Consider the following 21,348-nt stretch of genomic DNA (forward strand, 5'->3'; position numbering starts at 1 on the left):
CTTCAATCTCTGCTCTGCAGCTGGAAGTCACCATAAAGCCAAATCCATTCCTGCCCTCCCCTGCTCAAAACTCCTCTGTGGCTCCCACTGCCTTTAAGATAAAGCTGGGGCTGCCTGGAACTCCAGGCCCTGCATGATCTGGCCCCTGGCCCTGTCCAGCCGCCATGCACTCAGCACTAGGTGTGTGGGTCGCCTTTAATACTCACTGCGGGCCCATGAAGTAGGCACCCCCATTGTCCTCATTTTGCAGATGAGGAAGTGGAGGTGCAGAGCTGGGTGAAGTTACTTGCTCAAATTTTCACAGCTTTAACTGCACAAGAACACAGGCGGTCTGTTTCCCAGAGCCCAGGCTTTCAGCTTCCTTCTTCTGCCTCACTAAGTACTGACTGAGCGTCTACTGTGTATAGACTCAGACTGGTAGCTATGGCAGAGAAGGATGGGCCTTAGGGACCATGTCACCCAAGCCCCTCACTTTGCAGATGAGGCAACTGAGGCCCGCTGTATCCTCTCCTGGCCCCCCGCGGTGCCTACTGCCCCGTCTGCTGTGGTGGGTGTACTCACCTGCCTTGCCAATCTGCACAGCCAGCTTAGTGAGCTTGCCCTGCAGCACAGACTTCTCTTTTTTGTGCATGTTGGCCTTCTTCTTGTCGTCCGCGTCACCGCCCTCGGCGCTCTTGAGGGGCTGCATCTCCATGGCGGCTGCCCCATCCTGCTGTTTGGCTGCAGGGGCAGAGCATGCATGTGCACACACACACACAGACACACACACACATACAAACATGCACACACACACACACAGGTCAGCCTGCAGGGTGGGGATGGTGGCAACCAGCCCTGCCTGCCCAGGGGAGTGTGGTAGGGAGCTGACCCTCCACCCTGGGCCCCCTGCGTGGCCGGCACAGAAGCCCTGGGATGGGTGTCTTCCTCTTCCAGAGGGCTGTACTGAGTCCCAGTAGGGAGCGTCATGGCACCACCCTGGGCTTCCCTCTGGTCCTGAATGAGCCCACAGATCCTACCCCAATTGCCCCTTTGGCTTTTCCCACCAGGCTTGGGTTCTACCCAGATGGTCCTTGGGGCCACATTCTTGGGATATTAAGTAGCCACCAGATAGAGGGGACAAAAAGGGAGGTGTAAAAGTCAAAAAAGGAGACCCTGTCCTTGGGTGCCGAGTCCCCGTCTCCAGCCAGGGTGGTCTCTTCAGCACAGGACTGACTGGTGGGCCCTGAGCACTTTTGGACAGAGACTGGCCCAGACACACTACCCGCTGACCTCTAAGGATCTCAGCAAACCAGCCTCAAGCCTTCAGTGAAATGGCAGAGCTGGAAGGCTGGGGAGTAACTGGCCTTTGATGAGCTCCTCCCTGGAGGATGGCTCTCTACTTGGCCCAGCATCGCGGGCAGCACAACTGTGCCCCCCCCCCAGACACCAGACACCCACAGTGCGGATGTGTCTGCCTCTCATCTGCAGAATCAGAGGGGAGGGGCTGCAGGGACCACAAAGCAGTTAATAGGAAAGGGTTACCTTTGCTCTGGCTGGCGTCCACATTGCCATCCTGCATTTTACCTACACGACAAAGAATTTTAACAGACAACAGAGAACAGACAGCACATGTTGGTCATCACAAAGACGAAACAGGGTCATGAACATTCAAGTCACAGATGGAGGAAAGAGGAGGCGCCACAAACAAGGCCGTGGCTTGTATCTGGGGAGGGCCTGTGCTTACTGAGGTCCTTGCTACAGGGACCCCCAAGGAATGCCCACACTGGCCTCTGAACGGGGCAAGCCTGGTCCCTGTAGCTGCAGCTCTGCCAGACCAAGCAACTCTTGCCTCTCTGGGGGTCAGGAGAGAGGGCTTGGATTTGCATTATTTTGGCCCTGAGCCTCTTCCAAATTAAAGGGTAGCATTTGAGGGTAAAAGGGACCAGAATCTACTGGCAGGATGCAAAAGGAAGAGGGTGCTCTTAGCATCCAGGCCAAGCCTTTACTGGTTTACTTGGTTGCTGCCTTTTGTGGGCAGAGAGGAGGCAGACGGACACTTGTTCAGCTACATCCTTGTCATTTTCTGGGAAAAGAAAACACACACACGCACCCCAAAGTAAGAGAGAGACGGAGGCAGAGAAATAGAGACAGGAGGAGCTCGACAAGGTACTAGGTCAATGTGTGCCTTAGTTTCAGGCTCCAGAAGGGACAGCTCTACTTTCTCCTTCTCCCTCTGAAGGGGGGTGAAGCCACAGCAGGACAACCGCCTGCCTGGTCCCACTGAGAGTGGCCCCGGCAAAGGTCAGGGGGACTCCCCAGCGGTGGGCTCAGAGGGGCCCCCAATACGTCCAGGGGGCTTGGTGGGCACGCCCTGGCTCCAAAAGGGAAGCTGCTGCCCCCTCAGTATAAGGTCTGTGCCTTTTATTCTGAGGTTGATGGACTCGGACCACAAGAGACAGGGGAGGTGGGGTCAGTGGGTTCCCCTGGGTGCTCTCCCCATGACTAGGGCCTGAGGCTGCCTAGCGCTGGGGAACGGGCTGAATCTGTAGCTTGTAGGGCCACAGGGGACCAGGAAATACATCCACTCCACTTTGCTCCACTGGGGGTCTCCATCCCCTAATCAGGCTGCCTGGGAGCCCAGTTCGTAGTGTGGGAGGTACTGGTGGCTGCTGCCTGAACCCCAGACACCTGTCCCAGGAGCTGCCTGCTGCTAGTGAAAGGCACAAGCTGGCACTGCTGAGAAGGGTTCCCTTCTGCCCACTGGGCCCGCCTGCTTACCCTGGGACCCTGCCTGGAGGCTTGGCCCCTTGGGGAGGAGTTTGAGAAGGCTGGCCACCCTTGAGGTTTGCTGTGAAAAAGATTCTCATGGCTCAGGGCCTGCAAAAACCCACTGTGTGTTAGCGGGGTTCACTGCTTTTCAGGCGCTTACAACCTCCATAATCTCATTGAGTCCTCCCCATATCCCTACAATGGGTGCTCCTTATGACACCTATTTATAGATGAGAAGCTGAGGCTCACAGTGGGTGAATGGAGAGCCATGCCACGGTTTCTCCCAACGGCGAAGTCAGGGTCCCCTCTGAGCTCAGGGAAGGGCAGTCGAGGGTACAGTGGTGGGACCGGGCCCCTCAAGTCCCCATTTCACCACCAACTAGCTTCACCACCTCTCCCAGCCTCAGCTTCCACATCTGTGAAATGGGGATGAGGAGACTCACCACCCAGAGCCCCTGAAAGTGACACTGATAATAACCACGTGCGGATTTCTGCATTTTGCTGTTTCAAGGGCTTTTGTAAGTGGCAACTCTTGTCAGCCTTCCCCATATCCGTGCAAGGTGGAGTGGGGAGGAGTCTTCATCTCTCTCCTTTTACAGACAGGACGCTGGGCCAGGAGAGGTTCTGGGGTGGCCCTCCTTCATGGGGAATCCTCTCTGCTTGCTTCTGTAACTTCTCAACATTTAATCCTCACAATAACCCTGTGGCTCTGCTATTACCTCCATAGACACTGCAGTCATCATCACCACACCCATTTCATAGGTGACTCCGAGGGGAGGAGAGATCCCCAATCCCATGCTAGGACAGTCTGCCCGAGTGCCAGGCACTGCTGTTCCCTCCGCTTCTCCCCAAAAAGCTTCAATCAGGGACCCACCGGGGCTTCAAAAGACCCTCATTGCTCTATTGTAAAATTCTTTCTACGGGATCAAAAAATAAAACACAGAAAGGGCTTTTGGAGCAAATGGGACCGAATTACAACAATTATTTTTATTTTGTAAAATAATTTTACTAATTGTGCTACAGGGCACCAGAGGACTCTGCTCCAATAGCTGGCTTTCCAAGGCACAAAGGGCCCTTTATCTGCATTGCCTATTATCAGATGCAAGAGCCCATTAAACCAAGCTAGCAATTTCTTCTTTTATTTCCATTGTGACCACGTGGCCAGAAAAATAATCACCAATCCATATGTTTGAGGCAGGGTGCTGTGTTCTGGGGGTGCTTGGGTGCAGATGGCCTGGTTTTTCAGAAGCAAAGGTTTATTTGGGGCTCTCCTTGGCCAAACTAGTGCTCACCTGGCCCCTGAACCATGGTGAGACCAGCTTTGGTCCCAAGTGTCCCATGCGGGACTTAAAGGTTGCGTTTCACGGGAGTCGGGGGTGGAGGGGGCTGGGGCCCTTCTCTGCATCCCATTTCAGATGAGGCTTTTCCAAATGGGTCCAGTCTCTTCGCTCATCCCCAGGGATGCATGTGGGAAAAGCAACACCTTGGAGGATTCCTGGTGATGTGACCTGATTAACAAGCTTTGGAGAGACAGACCACTGGCTGGAGGACCTGGCAGATGTCACTTCTCTTCCTTGCACCTCCATTTCCTCCTCTGTGAAATGGAGATGATAACAAACAACCTTGCTGATGACAGACGCTTATGTGAATGTCAGGAAATAATAGTGGTGTACTTGGGTGACGCAAACAGCTGATCCTCTTACATGGCTGCCAACTGAAAGGTTGGAGGTTTGAGTCCACCCAGAGGCACCTTGGAAGAAAGAGCTTGCAGTCTACTTCCAAAAAATCAGCCATTAAAAACCCTGTGGAACACAGTTATTACTCTGACACACATGGGGTCACCATAAATTGGGGTTAACTGGACAACTGATTACTGGTAATAATGAGGGTGTAAACTGAAAGAAAATAATACAACAATAATGGCAATCATAATGCCTCCGAGATAAATGGAACATACCCACCTTCGAGATGAAGGCTTGGGGGAACGGGCTCGGAATACTGCCATCAAGTTGTTTTTCTATAGCCAAGCCATCACTGTTTGGCTCAGAGGAAGGAGGGCAACGTTAATTTCCTCTTATTCACTGAAGGCTCAGCCTAGTGTCTCAATCTTTAATGAGCACTTGAAATACAGATTCTCATTCAGCTGGTCTGGGATGGGGCTTGAGATTCTGCACTTCTAACAAGCTCTAGGTGATGCCACTGCTTCTGGTCCTCAGAGAACACTTTGATTAGCAATGGCTTAGAGCATTGTTTCCCAGAATATCTTATATGGCACACCAATCCCACCAGATTCAGCAAGGAAAGGACTCATAGTTAGATCAGTTTGGAAAAATCTGCCTGACTCTATGACTCTCCACTAGACACCAGCAATGCTCAAGGCTCTGATAAGTCCTGCATTGAGAAAGAAACCCACTCAATGCAGTGGTTTTTAAACATATTTGACCACAGGATCCTTTTCTTTGTGGGAGAAGACCTCTTTTTAACTTTATTTATTTACCAAACAACAACAGCACAGATTTATTATCTCACAGTTCCACAGGTTAGAAATCTCAAATGGACAGGCAGGGCTGCGGTCCTTCTGGAGCCTCTAGGGGAGAATCTGTTTCCTTGCCTTTTCCAGCTTCTAGAGGGGGTATGTCATTATTAGGTACTGTCGAGTCAATCTCGACTCATAGTGATCATGTGACAAAGCAGAAACGCCCCATAGGGTTTTCTAGGCTGTAATCTTTAAGGGAGCAGATCACCAGGCCTGTCTCCTGTGGAGCTGCTGGGTCGGTTCAAACCTCCAACCTTTCAGTTGGCAGCCGAGCACTTAACCACTGTGCCACCAGGGCTCCTAAGAGAGGGGGAATACCCAACCAGACCCAATGCCGTCGAGTTGATTTTGACCCACAGCAACCCTATAGGACAGAGGAGAACTGCCACATAGGGTTTCCAAGGCTGTAAATCTTTACTGGAGCAGATTGCTGCATCTTTCTCCTGAGGAGCGGCCGAGTGGTTTCAAACCTTTTGGTTCGCAGCCGAGAGCTTAACGACTGAGCCACCAGGGCTTAAAGAGGGGAATATAGACCTTTTACTGTCCTTGTGAAACTTACAAGACATACATTGGGAAATCCTGGATTGGGAGGTGAAGCATGCATGTTAGAGCCAACCAGACCTGGGTTCAAATCCCAGCTCTGACACTTTCTAGCTCTATGACCTTGGGCTAGTTTCTTGATCTCTCTGAGCCTCAGTTTCCTCATTTTCAAAGTGTGGATAACGAAACCTATACTGTAGGGTTGTTGTGAGGATTAAAAGAGACAACAAACATGGAATGCTTGCGGCAGTGCCTGGCGCACAGTAGGTTGTTAGAAGCTGAAATTTCCCCATCTTTCTTGCAGTTTTTCCCGGGTACCTGGAGGGTTTGCTGCAGTTTGGAAGTGAACTGCCCTTTTTTCTGGAGCTGGGGTCTGTATCCTCCCGGAGCCTAGCAGGTTTGTCACCCTGGGGGAAGCAGACACCACCTCCTGTTTCCTTCTCTGGCAGCTGTGGGCTTGCCCACATCAGCTCTCCCTGTCATCCCTCAGCCACCTCACCCTGATGCATGACACCTCCCACATCCCAAGCTGTCCTCCTTCCTCCTCCTGTGCCTGAAATAGAGTGCACCCCGATTAGTCCTCCTTGGTGACATGCTGTTTGCAGAAGTGTCTTACCCGGCCCATGACATACACTAGGTGTTCCCATCTTGGGTCACTTTGAGTCCAGGTGGCTCAGCCAGAGGCCTGGGGTGGGGAGTGGGGGTATGGGAAGGCCAAGAGTCTCTATCTTTTGCTGGAGTGGTGAGGAGTAAATGATATGATGGAGGAGAAACTATAGCCCAGTGCTTGGTGTGTAGTGATGTTTGGGGGAAAAAAAAAAAAAAAGACTTGTCCCTTCTTTTTGCTTTTTTGGGGCCATGATTTCATGACTGACCCCTAACACCTCTCAGCAGCTCAGGAGCAGCGTGGATTACTATGATGTTGCCTATTTGGGGGACAGGGGAGGTATCTGAGTAAGCAGAAGACTTGTTGCTCTGAAGATGGGAGGGCATAGAAATAAGGAACCTTCCAAAGGCTTGGAGGCAAGTAAATGGAATTCCTTCCTGCCAGTGTATAAGGAGGTTAAGATGCAGACCCCACATACATGGTGGCAGCCCCACGCTCCACCCTCCACACCCGAGGGTCCAGTAAGAATGCAGAGACCCAGGACAAATGCTCCAGCACAGGCAACAGCAAGAAACACCAGTCCACATCCGAGGGGCAGAGCTTGGCCCGAGCCCAGGCGAACCCCCTGCCTATTTGCTCTGTGAGAAAGAAGAGGAAGAAATGTCTGCCGGTGGCTCAGCCATGCTACGGGATGGGGCCAAGGAGCTGAACCCAGGCCCGGGTCCCACTGCCTCAAGGGAATTTGAGAGGCAAGGACTGGAGCCTTCATCAGGGACCCAGATGCCAGCCTCAGCCCAGGTCCTGACTCCAGGCCTTCTCCCCAAAGCTGGGGCCAGGATTGCGCTTAGGAGAGGGCATGCTGGGTGGGATGCTGCTTCTTAGGGATCAAATTTGCAGCTAAAGTCATGTCCCTCTTCTGGGCTCCACTGTCCCTCTTCAGGGCCCAACAGGAGCCGACGCCATTTTGGAAGTCTCAAGTGGGCGCCATGTTGATTCCTCAGACATAGCTCCTCTCTTAAGCGCCTGCCCCATGTGAGAGAATGACTGTCCCAGAGCTGCCCATGCACATCCGAGATCTGTGCAGTCCAGAAGAGGGAAAGGAAAACCCAGAGTTGAGGCGGGGAGAGAGATGCCCATCAAACCAAGACCGAGAGCTTGACATCGGAGACATACCATTGACTAGGCCGGCATTGGCACTATCTGCAGCATTTGAACCTGCCGCACCGTCTGCCGCTGCAGGGGGGTGAGAGGGATGGAAAATGCAGTGTGTCACAATGGAGGAAAGGAACAATGCAGAACAGCAACAATAATAAGGTCATGAACCAAGTGGCAAGGAAATAACATGACTATAATATTAAAAAAAATTTCCAATGGAAATGACGAAACACAAAGTTGGGGAGTGGAATGGTCCCACTGAGATGCCACAGAGGTCGGGGGGAAAAACTCAGGCATGGAAGGTCTTTGAAATAAAACATGGAGGATGACCAACAAGGTTAGGTGGGCTGGCACTGCTGTGTGTTGAAGTCTAGACTGAGGCACCCTGGTGGCCCAGCCAATTGAGTGGGTCCCCCTTCAGAGAGGGCTAATATGAGGAAAGGGGTCTGGATGTCCATTGAGGCCAAAGGGGCTAATGGCCAGGAGTCATTTAAAAATATCCAACAACCAATGCAGCGTGGGCACCAACCATTCAGGGTGAGTATTCGCTATGACCACCATCAACGCGTATTGGGGTGTTCCAACAGAACACCAGCCCGCAGACATGCCAATGGTGGAGACTTAACAGGTTTCACGCCCTTGACTCAGGCCTGTCGTGAGCCCATCACCATCTCCACCTTTCCTAACCAGCACTCAAAAGGTTGCCTTGGAAACCTCCATACCAGGTGTCTTGCCATTTAAAAGGTGACATCAAGCATACTGAATTTTGTACTTGAGACAGAAAAGGTACTAGTGAGTTTCCTTAATTTAGAAATTAAAAATTATATGATATAGACAAATTTGTCCATTACTCTTTCTTGTGGTGGGGAAGAAAAGTGGGAGGGAGAGGAGCAGACAGTGCTGGGTGATACACACTGTTGGGTAAGGTGGACATGCCGTGTGGTTGTGGGTAGCTGACAGGCTGTGTCGGGTGGTGGTGAGGGGAGAAGGGGCTGCAGGGTCTCATGGAGTGATTGAGGCATTGTATGCAGGATGCAGTGCTGAGACGGCGGGTGGCAGTCGGGGTGCCATCCAGCACTAGCTGGTGGGAGAAGCATTGTAAGGCTAAGTCTGCAGAGTAGGGCGATAGTATTCCTCAAAGGCACAGAGCGGGGTCTGGCAGGGGAGTGCCTCCCTCAGTCATGAAGGCTTCTCCAGCTGTGTGCTGGAGGCCTATGGGGCAGGGCCCTATGGTCAAAGGCTGCTGCTAGTTCTAAGAGTTCCATCTACCCTGAGGGGGTCTTACTGTACCTGGTAGCTGAAGGCCATCCCCCTTCTTCACACCTGTGTGATGATTTTTAAAACATGTTAATGAAGGAGAAGCTCATGTAGCCTCATCTGCCCACACAGGCACACACACATGCACTCACACAAACCTGCACACCTGGGGCATCCTGAAATGGGAACACACAGGTGGCCAGCTCTAGACAATGTCTCTGGTGGTGGTAATGAGATGGGAGGGCAGGGATCCCATCTTGTCTACCCTGCTCATGGTGGTCTGAGACGCTAAGACTGCCCTGTCTTCCTCTGCCACATCCCCTCTGCATCCCATCCCTTCTCTTTACACAAGGCCAAGTCTTCTGTCCTCCCTCACCTCTCTGGGCTACAGGTGCTGTTCAGTGGCTGACCCTGAACCATGCTTCTGGGCCAGGAGAAACACAGGTCTGGTCTGGGTGGGGGGCAGTTCTGGGTGCATTTGCCCCTCACCCAGACCCCAGTGAGGCCAAGGAAATGGGTACAGGCTGCTGTGCCCTTCCCAACTGCCTCTGCTCTGCCCAACTGCTTCCACCGTGGGGCAGGGTCCAGTTGCCCTGGCCACAGCTTCTAAAGTCACTTGTGCAGACTGCCCTGATGCCCACTGGGACTCGGGGCCAGGACTGAGTGAGCTCATTTCAACCTTGGCTCTCCTTTTGCTCTTTCCAGCCTTATGATTTCCCAGATCACAGCTCAGCTCCCATATTCCTGCTGGTGGGGCAGCCATCATCTTAGGGGCATCACATTGGAAAATGGGTTTTGTCCTTGGCTGTGTGCCTGATTGGCATTTGAGAGCTGGAGGTAGCAGGTCTGCCCCTAAAACTCAGGGAGGAGTCACCTTCTCTGGAGCTTGGGGAAGGAGACAAGACAAAAGCCTGGAAATGTGAAACAGGGGCTTTCCCTGAGACTGAGTGTGGGTTCCAGGTAAGGAGCTGGCTGTGCTGGGGCCTAGGCCTGGGTCTTTGGATTTGGTCCTGAACTGATGGAATTTGGGTTTCTTGTGTCTTCTGGGCATCCCTCCCTCTGTTTGAGAGGCACATTTAGTCTGGGTTGCCAGCCTGATATGCTGAGGGGAGCTCAGTGAATAAGGAATCTTGTTTTCAAGGGGGAGCAGGGACTAGAACCTGGGCAAGGTGGCAGCTTCAGGGGAATGAGAGGAGGGACTCAGTGGTAGATTTGGAGCTTCATGTTTGGCCACCTTCCCAGAGTCTCCTCTGCCCATGTCTGGGACAAGTCTGTGCTAGGTGGATTTTCAGTTCTGCTCAGTGGAGTTGAAAATAGCAGAAGAAATATGGCTGGGCAGGGAGTTCTACTCTACATCAGGGGTTATGACTGGGCCAGTTCACAATGGATTTTTCTAGAACTTAAAGCTGAATATTCAACAGAGCCCTCAGCCCTTGGCCTGGCCCAGAGGGGAAGGAGGGGCCTCCATGACATGACTGGACAAGACAGAGACTGGGACAAGACCCTGGAGATGGAACAGACAGAGCCTGCCTGGCCCGAGCAGGGCCTCAACGATGCAGGAGGCAGCTGTCGGCACAGGGTGTGGACATAAAAAGCACTCAATAATTATTTTTTTGAGTGAAAGAGGAAACAAAAAATGTGGCCTTAAAAGCTCCTCTCCTAATCTGCGACCTGGCTAGGCTTACCTTTCTTGTCTTTCTTCTCTTCCTCTTCACCACCGGCCCCCAGCAGGGTAAAGATGATGCCAGTCTGAGAGTTCACACCCACAGCAGTCACCAACATCCGTCCTGAGCCCTCCATCACGTGGGTCCCTGGGAAGGAGATGAAAACCAAGTTACCATTGCATGGGCCAAAGCTACCTTCCCAAAGGAGTGGAAGGAAGGCAGTCTCAGCTCCTGGTTTTGCCTGCTGAGGTCCTGGAGGTTCAAACTCTGTGTGTGTGGGGTCCTTTTAAGATGATTTCACTTTGGGAAAGTGCTGTGATGGGCCTGGGGCTCAAACACTGCCATACCTCAGTTCTCAGGTCCCTGAGACAGTTCCAGGCCCACTAGACCTTCTATCTTGTCCTGTAGAATAACTTCCCCCTCCACCCCTCTTGTCCCTCCTCTCCCTGCCTTACAGGCCCAGCAGAGGCTACTCTCTCTTTTCCTTATTGATAGTATTTAGAACCAGACCTCATTCTGCTTCATTCTGCAACAGCAAAGGAATGCCAATTAAGCCCTAGAGAGGACTGCTGAGCAAGGAGTCCATGCCTCTCTCCCCAAAATTAGTGAAAAGAATTCAGGGGTGTGGGAACTTGGGTGAAAAGAAATCACATGTTTATTTTAATAAACTCCAAACTGAAAATTAGCATTTCCTCCCATTATGCACATAGGCAACAAACCATAGGAGTGTTAGTGGTGTCCAAGATGCCATTATCATCAGAAATCATGGATTTTTCATGTTATTTTACAGCTGTTATAGGTCTTGCTCATGCTCATCTCTACTTTGTAATTAAGGTGATTATTTAATCAACTGCTAGATCTTGCTAAAAAAGAAGCACATACATCACTATATCCCACACTTATTTTTTTTATTACTCTGTTAACTACTGTAGTATGATTAGTTTTATTTTATACATTTCAAAGCTTTATTTCAAGTATGGGTCTGTACAGGATGCCAGACTTCCCCAGGGGTCCATGGTGTAAGAAATGTTAAGAATTCTTTTCCTAGAATTTTACATTTTTTTAAACTGGGTTCCAAAGGGCCCTGGAATTCTTTCCAGGGGCTGGAGGAGCAGCCATTGGGGGGGGGGGGCGGTGAGGGAGGCCTTTGGTCAGAGTGGCTCCACTTTTATTTGTTTTCTCTTTGGGGTTTCTGTGTTAGATTTTGTTTGACAAGAGTTTTTGTTGCTTAGCCTGCTCTATGGCAAACCACTCCATCGTACAGATGGGAAAACTCAGCCCAGAGACTTGTCCAAGTTCATGTGGGAATATGTGGTAGAGTAAGGATAAGATGCAACAAGCTTACTGAAGTCGCAACCTCGCTGGGGAAAAAAAGGCAGCCACAGGGAGGGCAGTGGGGACCTGGCCCGGAAGCAGACAGCAGTTCTCAGAGCAGGAGACATGGCACACTTCACTCTTTATCCCCAGGCTGCAAATTGGTGGCTGGTGCCGGGAGACACATTACCATTGCATCCCACTTGTATTTAGGGCCATCTAGAAGTTTTTACCCAGGAACTCCCTGCGTAGTGCAAACAGTTAACACACTTGGCTGCTAACTACAAAGTTGGAGGCACCTTGGAAGAAAGGCCTGGTGATCTACTGAGAAATCAGCCATGGAAAACCCCATGGAGCACAATTCTACTGTGACACACATGGGGTCACCATGAGTTGGGGTTGACTCACTGGCAACTGTTTTTTTCCTCCCCCTTTTCTGCTAGGATCTAAGTGATATCTAGTTCTAGGAGGAGAAAGAGAGAGAGAGAGAGAGAATGGTGTTCTAGCCTCTTGGCCTCCAGGATCTCAGAATCTTAAAATGGTTTACAGACATACAGACAGACACTGTAATGAGTTCCTTTAAGGCAGGTCAGTGTCAGTCTATACATCTACGGATGGGTAAGCCAAGTCCTGAAGGCCCACAGAGGGGATGTGAAGCCCAGTGAGCTGTCACAAAACCAAGACTCTCAGATGGAAAGTGCTTCAGCTGGCTCCTTAGCAACTCTCAGGACTGAGGGACAGAGTCTTTTTGTCCCTGGACAGGGAATGGTGGGGACCACGGAATGAGCTCAGACATGGAATCCAGGCCAGGCAGCCCAGGTCTGGTGTCTCTCATCATAGGAAGACCCTGGAGCCCATCCATCTCCAAGAGGCACAAACAGGAGAACCAAGACCCAATAATGGGACCTTGATGATTATAGGAGTTCCTGGTGGCACAAATGATTAAGCCCTTGGCTACTAACTGAAAGGTTGGCAGATCAAATCCACACAGAAGCTCCTTGGAAGAAAGTCCTGGCAATCTTCCCAAAGATCACAGAAATTGAAAACCATATGGAACAGTTCTACTCTGACACACATGGAGTCATCATGAATCTGAATCAACTCGAGAGCAACTTTTTTTTTTGGTGATTATAATAACTTGCTTACAAAATGCTTTCTCATGCACCAGCTCAGGTTGTGTGGGGGCTAGGTGAGGGGTTGTTAAACATCAGCATTCGACAGATGAGGAAACTGAGGCCCAGAGAAGTCACATGGCGGGCGTTGTGGACTCTTTAAAGGAGGAGGATGAATACCTTTCACTGTACAGAAAGAGCATAGAAAGCAATGAGTCTCCAGAGCTGACTTTGATAGAACACCTACTGTGTGTCAGGCATGGAGCTAGCCCTTCCCATGCAATGTCCTCAGTCAGTCCTCACACTGGCTCTCAATATACAGGGGAGGAAGCCGAGGCTCAGGGAGAGAGGAAGCGGCTTGCCCAAGGTTGCCCAGCTGGTGAGGGGTGGAGCCAGGACTTGAATGCTTCCCCATTTGTCTCTTTCCCATACCTCTTTTCTCCACAGGAAACAAGGCCCTAACACCTTGGTCCAAAAACATTAAAAAAAATTTCACTGGAAAATGAAGACGTTCGTCCTTGGGCTCTGCTTGGGTGGAAACGGAAAGTCTGCTCCCCACCTCCCCAGCTGCAGAAGGGGATGGAAAAAGACACAGGGGGCTAATTTCCACCCAAGATAATCAGTTACCCCCCAAATCACCTTCTAATTTAATCACTCCCATCACTGCAGGGAGCTGGCAGCTCACAGGCTGATCTTAGGAGGAGTATGCTGGAAGGGGCCCCGGCCGAGCCTCAGTGAGCCCCAGGGCATTCCCCTGCCTCAGCATCGGCCTCCCAGGGTGGCCCTTCCTCCTTCTCTGCCCCAGCATCCCCCCAGCCTCTGATCCAACCAAAGCTTCCCCACCGCAGACTACTGGATGGCTCCCCAAGGGTCAAACTCCTCAGTCTGGCCCCCTTGTCCTCTCCCCTGAAGCACGCCCAGCTCCCTGCACCTTTGGGTCCAGCCCCTTTGCCCTTGCTCACAAAGTTACCACCACCTGAATGCCCTTTCCCCCATCTCTCATCCAAAAGTCCAAAATCCTCTGCTCAGAGCTCAGGGCTCAGAACAAATACCCCTCCTCTGATGGAGCCTCCCTTGACTCCTGCAGTGAACTTCATCTCTCTCCCTGAACTGCCCCGTAGTTTCCTGGAATTCTCCTGAGGGGCTTCCAGCCCAGGCTCTCGGCTAGACTGTGAGCCCCTGGAGGGCGAGTCTCCTCTGCCTCCCAGAGCAAAACCTGGCCTGTAGCTGGAGCTCCAGCACCTTCTCCTCTTCTCCCTCCTCTTTTGTGTTTTCCATGATGGGCATGTATTACATTTATAATGGAGAATTCCCACAGCCCCAACAAACTATGTTTATGGTTCTACAAAGGGTCAAATTCATTCCAGCTTTGCCCCATCTCTCCCCAAGCCTCACTGGGCAATGGTGTCTCCCTACTGGGACCTCAGAGAGCTGGCTGCACCTCTGGCCAGAGGAAGAATTCGATAGACCAGGCCACCCCCATAGGCTGCTGCCCCCAGTTAGGAGGCCCTTGCAGGGGGTGATGCTTAACACTAGTGGATGAGGCGCTAATGGTGGAACAACAGGAATTAAAGTCAAAGGTTGAGTGACTCGGTCCCTCAAAGGAAAAACCACAGGGCCTTTGGGTAGGGGCGGTGGAGAGAACCCTTTGGGGATGGAGGCCCTGGCAGGGTCTTACACAAGGACCTCATTGTCCATAGGCCCCTTGGGAGTCCCTCTGTAGCCTTTTGCCTCCTCTAAGCCTCCATTGGGGGCTTCAGAATACACAAACTTTTGGGGTGGGGAATGGATAGAGAGACCCCTGAAGCGCCTTAGAATACACAAACATCTGGGGGAAGGGTGGATACAGAGAGCCCTGGAGCCCCTCAGAATACACAAGTATTTTGGGGGGGAGTTGTGAATACAGAGAGCCCTGGGACGGGGAAGAGGGGACCTGGGAACTATTCTGGTATCTTCTGATTTGCTGTGAGCTCTCTTCTCTGCACCTCAGTTTTGTCCTCTGCAAAATGGGGAGGGGGCTGGCTTAGCCGTTCCCTGTCAGCGATGGTGTCTGGAGACTCTGGGTCCCAGGGAGATGTGGACAACTCCTGGGCAGCTTCCATAAAGGGCTCCGCCTCAAGGAGAAGACTGTTTGGACGGGGCCAAGCGAGGCTGACGCGGACAGACCTGATGTGGAGCCCCCGCCCGGGCCACACTCACTCACTGATGGGCAGCCAACTCCGTGCTGGGCTCTAGGGCCCGCAGGGGGCACGCCTAGATTCCGTCCTCATGGAGCTCCCAGTCTAGCTTTGTGGAGGGGAGCAGGTGTGAACACAGATAAACACCAACCTGAGACAATAAGGACTCGATGGCTGGGGTGGGTGGGGAACAGCCTGCGCAAAGGTGGACACGGGTGATGGGGATAGCATCAGGTCAGGTGGGCTGGGGCTTAGGGCTCACCAACGGGGGTGGGAGAGAAGAGGGAGCCAGCCAGACCGCACAGTGGCAGATAGAGGGCTCCGGGGCTGGGCGCCTGCTCAGTGCTCACGGAGGAGCCACTGAAAGTATCTCTTGGGGGAGGGAGGAAGAGAACTAGTTATTTACTGAGCATTCAGTCTGTGCCAAGAACTATCCATCACAAACAACCTGTGAGATAATGACACCATGCCCACAGTACAGCACGGGGAGGCTCTCTGCCGTTCAGCCAGAGGGCAGAGCGGGATTTGAACCTTGGGAGTGGCCCCCGCCTTGTGTCCTGTCCACCTTGCCATGGAGGCTGTGGGCCGACCCTGGGGAGCAGGGTGGAGGCAGGAGGCCTTGCAGAGCCGTCAGTCACCCCATGAGAGGAAAAGGGAGCACAGATCCCGAGGACACTGGGGTTTTGCCAACTGGGCAGTCTGGACTGTCCCCCCAGAGCCTCTGTTCCCGCCGAGGGGAAGCTCCACAGCCTTTCACTGGCAGCAAGAGGGTAGGCAAGAACATTCCAGCCTGCAGCTCAAAGCCCACCCCTGCCTCGAATGGCCCCGAATAGCAGGAATGTCTCCCTTGGGCCTGGCCCAGATGTTGGCTGTCTCAGGGCCAAAGCCTTGAGTGGTGGTGAGTGGGGTGTGCTGTGTGCCCTGATGCAGAGCTGGAGGGGTCTGGTTTTACAAAAGGAGGCTTCTGAGCCCAGAGAAGGCAAAAAACAGTGGGGCTGTACAGCATGAGAGGTATAGGCGGGCCTTGAACACAGAGCACCTCGCACTCCTGGTGTTGGCCTCACAGGTCTCTCTCTGGATGGAGCAGTCACATCATCTAAAAGGTCTCTTTCAGGAGGGAGAGGTTGTGATCTGGAGGGCATCCATGCCTCCAGGTACAAGCACCAAGCAAAGCCCACAAGGTCCCAGCCCAGACGCAGTTCTCCATGGGACTATGGGACTATTATCAAGGGCAGTTAACAGCAGTAATGGTGCTCACAGGGCAGTCGGCAGGTGCCAAGTGTCTCACACCCACAACCCTGCCCCCTCACAACAACCCTGTGAGGTAGGTTTTGGCACAAGCACTCCCTGGACCTCTCCGCCCACCCGTGGCCTCTCTGACAAGCAGGGAACCTGAGGCACAGAGAGTTTGTGTGATGGCCCAGGGCACACAGGGTAAGCGGTGGAGCCGGGACTTGAACCCGTGCTCTATCCACTACACCCCGCTGCCTCTCATGGAGAAGAGGCAGGGTAGTGTAATGGAGAGAGTGCGGGCCAGGCGGCAGGCTCGGGCCTTCCTGCAGTCAGGGTGGCATCCTCAGCTCCCTGGAGGTGGCGGCAGTGGCGGAAGATCTGGCTCTCCATGCTTTGCCTTCCGCTCAGCTGGGTGGGCAGTGGGACGGGGGCAGAGTCCCAAGAGGCCCTGGCGATGTCCTGTGCAACAACATGCTGTTAATGCTCTGGCTCGGAGAGGGCTGGGGTTCTGCAGGGGCTGTGCCAGGCAGGAGGGGCCGGTGGGCCTGCTGGAGCCAGGCCCCGATGCTTTGTGAAGATGCCCCTACTCCACTGCCCCAGCCCCTTCCATGGTGTCCATAAAAAAATCCACACGGCCCTCAGAGCTGATTGCACGCATGGGGGCTGCAGAAGGAGGACGGGGCAGGGAGGCCGGAAGGTTGGGTCTCCATTCCAGCCCCGCGCCTGCCTCTCTGTGGGACTTTACACGCTCGTTACTTCTGCTTGGGCCTCCCCAGCTGCAAAACGGGACAAGACCAAGGTTCTCTAGGGACCTGTGAGTCCCCTGAAATGCTGTTCAAAATCCCGAGCGTAGGTCTTTATTTCTCCTAAGGGGTTCATTGCTTTCCTGGGGTTTTCATAGGGGCTTCATGACCTGAGTGGGTTAAAAACCCACTGGCCTAAAACGCTATACTCTTCAAAAATGCTAATTTCATGAAAGACAAAGAACGGCTGAGGAGCTGCTCCCTATTAAAGCAGAAGAAAAAGGCCAGACAACAGAATGCAGTGCAGGGTCCTGGACAGGAGGACACCATTGGGCCCCTCGGCTAGAGCAGTGTATGGAAAGTCTATCTTATCACAATATAAGAGTACTGTGTCAACAAAGTGTCTGGGTGGTACGAACGGTTAATGCACTCGACTGCTAACTTTGAAAGGTTGGAAGTTCAAGTCCACTCAGAGATGCGTTGGAAGAAAGGCCTGGTGATCTACTTCTGAAAGATCACAGCCACGGAAGACCCTATAGAGCACAGTTCTACTCTGACACACATAGGGCTGCCATGGGTTGGAGTCAATCTGATGGCAACTGGTTATTGTATCAATGCTAAATTTCCTGAATTTGATGACTGTGCTGTGGTCACGCAGGAGAATATCTTGTTTTTAGGAGACACGTGCTGATGTATGAAGGGGAAAAGGACCACTGTGTTTGCATAAGGGAGAGAGAGAGAGATTTTGACAGAGGCATGCGTGTACGAGAGAGAGCAAACGGGGCAAAATGCTAACATAATTGAACCAGAATGAAGGGTATTCAGGTCTTCTTTGTATTATTCTTTCGACTTTTCTGAAAGTTTGAGATTATTTTCAGTACAAAGTTAAAAAAACAAAAACACAAAAAAGCAGGCCTACATCCAAGGTTGCATACTAGGAGCCGACCCATACGTTGCTTGACCCACACAGGCTTTTAAAACAAAGGACTTTCTTGCCCTTGTTTGAACATTGGGAGATTGTACGAGAAAACCTGGATTTCTGATTTTTCTTGCAAAGTGAGAATCCAACCACACTGGACTGGCATTTCTGCCACAACAACAGAAGCAGCTGTGTCCCTGGTTTTGTGCCCATGCCTGTTTATATCCCTGCCTGTCTCTGGAGATGTCTGAATTTGCGATTCCTGAACATTCCTACTCTGTCCAGTCTGGAGATGCATCAAACACTGGCCTGTGTCTGCCTGTCTTGTTCTGGGGTCAGAGGATTTCTCAAGCCTTTATGATTTCTCTTGTGCCACGACCACTCAATTCATCTGAGTCTTTCGGAAGGCTGGGCTGTCACCATTTTCAGAGCCACTGAGGAACAGAGAGATGTGCCCATGGTCACAGTGGGAGCCGGTGGAGGGCTGGAATCCATAAGGCCCCTCACACTCGCACAGCTCACAGAGAACAGTCACATCTGTTCATGTATGTGGTCCCCACAACAGCTCTGTGGGGTAGGCAGGAAGAGGGAGGGCCCCCACCAGCTCTCCCATTGCACAGACCCAGACTTCGAGGATCAGAGAGGTGAAGGGACCTGTCCAGGGTCACATGGCTAGGGCATGGCTGGGCCAGTTGACCCTGGAAGCAGTTTGTTCACTGTCCTGTTCTAAGTGGACTCAGTATGTTCAATGCCACAGGGAGTTTCTGACCACCATGAGGACCCTGCAGGCACTTCCTGCCTGGTCCCTCTGTGCCTCCTAAGGGTCACAGGATCAGAAGGCCCAGCTAGGCATCCTGGCACAGGAAAAGTGTCCACAGTATCTGGTCATGAACAGAAATGAGCATCCAAATGGCACTTATCCAGAGAACTTGAAGCACTGCGGATGAAAGCAATCAAGAAAAGCTTCCTGGAGGAGGCCCCGGCATGCCTGAAGGGGGGCCGAGTTGGATGGTGGTGAGGAAGAGGCAGTCCAAAGAGGCAGGAAGGGTTGGTATTTGAAATAAAGTGAGAGAAGGAAGGGGAGAAATGGACGTTTGGAGGCTCCATGCTTCAATGCCACCTCATGAGCTATCCCATTTTACAGGTGAGTAAATGGAGGCTCAGAAAGAGCTTGTCCACCATCCCCCAGCTGATAAGGGACAGAGTCAGGATTTGAACCCAGGCCTATTTCATGCCCATGTCCAGGCTCCATCCAGGGAACGGGGAAGGGAGCTAACCTGCTTGAGCACCCACATGCGGGCACTGAGCAGGGGCTTTACCTACATCCTCTCACCAGTGACACCCCATTGTCCTCATAGGTACACTGAGGCTCAGAGAAGTGAAGCACTGTGCCTGAGGCCACACAGCAAGTTCACTCTAGTGCCAAGGCCAGTTCTCGCTCTCTCTATAACCCATCACAGGTTTTCTCCTCACCTCTGGCAAACAGCACCTGGGCCCCTAAAGTATGTGGGGCCCAGGGGAGAGAGCTGGGAATGGCCTCCTCCTATAACTTCAGAGCCTCAAAGATCCCAGCTGCTCGAACTTCTCTGGAGAGAGGATTGATACAGACACACACTTGGCAGTGGCCTCCATATCTGTGTAGGGCCAAGGATGGATGGGGTCCCACGACAGTGAGGCCAGTTAGATCTGTTTGGGTGGTGGTATTGCGGGTGGATTTTTTTTTAAATAATAATATAAAAATATAATTAATAATAATAATAATATGAGTCATATTATTGCCAGATATTTTTGTTTCTCGGTATTGACTTGGTGTTAGCAAAACAGTTATAATTGAATGACATTTGTTTATAAATTTACCTGTCACTGTTCCATCAAAATCATTTTCCAATAGTAGGGGAAAATAAGAAAGCGTTTTATCTTCTGTTTTGGTATTTTATCTTCTGTTATGGTAGATTAAACATACTCTTTAAAGGTCAAATATATGCAATGAGTAAATGGACTTTGGAGCCAACCTCTGTTAATTCTGTTGGGTATGCACCATGAAAAAAAACAAGTTATTTTAATATTTTAATTATATAGACCTAACATTCTTGACTACCAATCGAAAAGCAGGCAGTTTGAGTCTACCCAGAGGCACCTCAGGAGAAAGGCCTGGTGATTTATTTCTGAAAATCAGTCATTAAAAACTCTGTAGCACAGTTCTACTCTGACACACATGGGGTTGCCGTAGGTCAGAGTCAGCTCGATGGCTTGGTTTTTGGTTTTAACACATACTACTTTGCATATAGAGAGTTCATCCTTTCCGAGTTTTGGCAGGACTGGAGAGTAAAGAAGGGAGCTGACGCTAAAAAACTTCAAAGAAATTTTAGTGTTTTTAGGGTCTTACTGAATCTGCTATTTTAGCTTCTAAGGCCAATGCAGGGTTTTTGTTGTGGGTGTTCTAATTGATACAGAGCAATAGGTATCAAACTTCATGATTATACTAGGCACTTAAAACAATATCAAAACCATCCCAGGGTGATGGTTGAAGAAGGAAATTTATTGGCCCTGGGAGTGAATCCCCTGGGGTCCAAGATAAACAGAGCCACTACCCCTTATCAGGAGTTAATCAAACCAAATACCTCTTCTGCAATGTGAGATCAGATGATGAATGGGTTTTCTGATCTTACTAGAAGGTCAGAAAGGTGAGCACCTGTGTGTGCCTTTATCTGATGGCTGTTTCTGTCTCAGAACCACTGAGCTCAAAGTTTTCTAGGGAGTTTGAGTTTGTCTTCTGCTTTCTGCTGGGAGAAAATGCACTGGAGACTTCGACAAAACCTAATGGTGCTTCTTTCGTGTAACTCACTGGATAGTTAACAGTCATTTACTCATCATTAATAAGCTCACCAAACCATTTATTCATCCATCCATCCATTCACTCTACCATTAAGAATTGCCTTCAGCCGATTTAAAAAAAAAAAAAAAAGATTCAGGTATATTAGAAAAACATATGGTGTCAAAAATTTTTTTACTTCAGACAGGGATTGGACTGGACTGTGGGACATAAAGTGATACTTCTGAAGAATGTACCTCTTAGTCAAGTAGATACAAGAGACAAAAGGGGCGGCTTCTGTCCAGAGGTGAGATGGGAAGTCAGAGAGAGTTAGGAGCTGGTTGAATGGTCATGGGGAATCAGGGGCGGAGGGGAGGAGTGTGCTGTCGCAGAATGGGGTGAGCGGTTGGGGTTTCATAACAATTTATGTAAAAAAAAAAATTCTGTATGGGAGACTAACTTGAAGTGTAAACTTCATTTAATTACAACAATTAAAAAAAAACTTTTTTAACTTGAAAATTGTTAAAAAAA

At 51.1% G+C, this 21,348-nt stretch overlaps 1 protein-coding gene across 3 annotated transcripts in view; it reads right to left on the reverse strand.

Annotated features, from left to right (window-relative positions):
* Positions 1-21,348, reverse strand: part of ATP2B2 (ATPase plasma membrane Ca2+ transporting 2) — a 203,507-nt gene that overhangs the window by 54,001 nt on the left and 128,158 nt on the right. Inside the window, exons 5-9 of one of the 3 annotated variants that reach the window (XM_004368327.1) lie at positions 10,529-10,654; positions 8,877-8,909; positions 7,605-7,664; positions 1,522-1,563; positions 562-720 (exon numbers count right to left, since the gene is read on the reverse strand). In XM_004368327.1, the coding sequence (XP_004368384.1) occupies positions 562-720; positions 1,522-1,563; positions 7,605-7,664; positions 8,877-8,909; positions 10,529-10,654 (420 nt within the window). The remainder of the gene's footprint in view (positions 1-561; positions 721-1,521; positions 1,564-7,604; positions 7,665-8,876; positions 8,910-10,528; positions 10,655-21,348) is intronic. The other 2 variants (XM_004368328.1, XM_004368329.1) reach the window with 2 other exon arrangements.

This window comes from Trichechus manatus, unplaced genomic scaffold (assembly GCF_000243295.1).
Source record: "Trichechus manatus latirostris isolate Lorelei unplaced genomic scaffold, TriManLat1.0 scaffold00001, whole genome shotgun sequence".
NCBI lineage: Eukaryota > Metazoa > Chordata > Mammalia > Sirenia > Trichechidae > Trichechus > Trichechus manatus.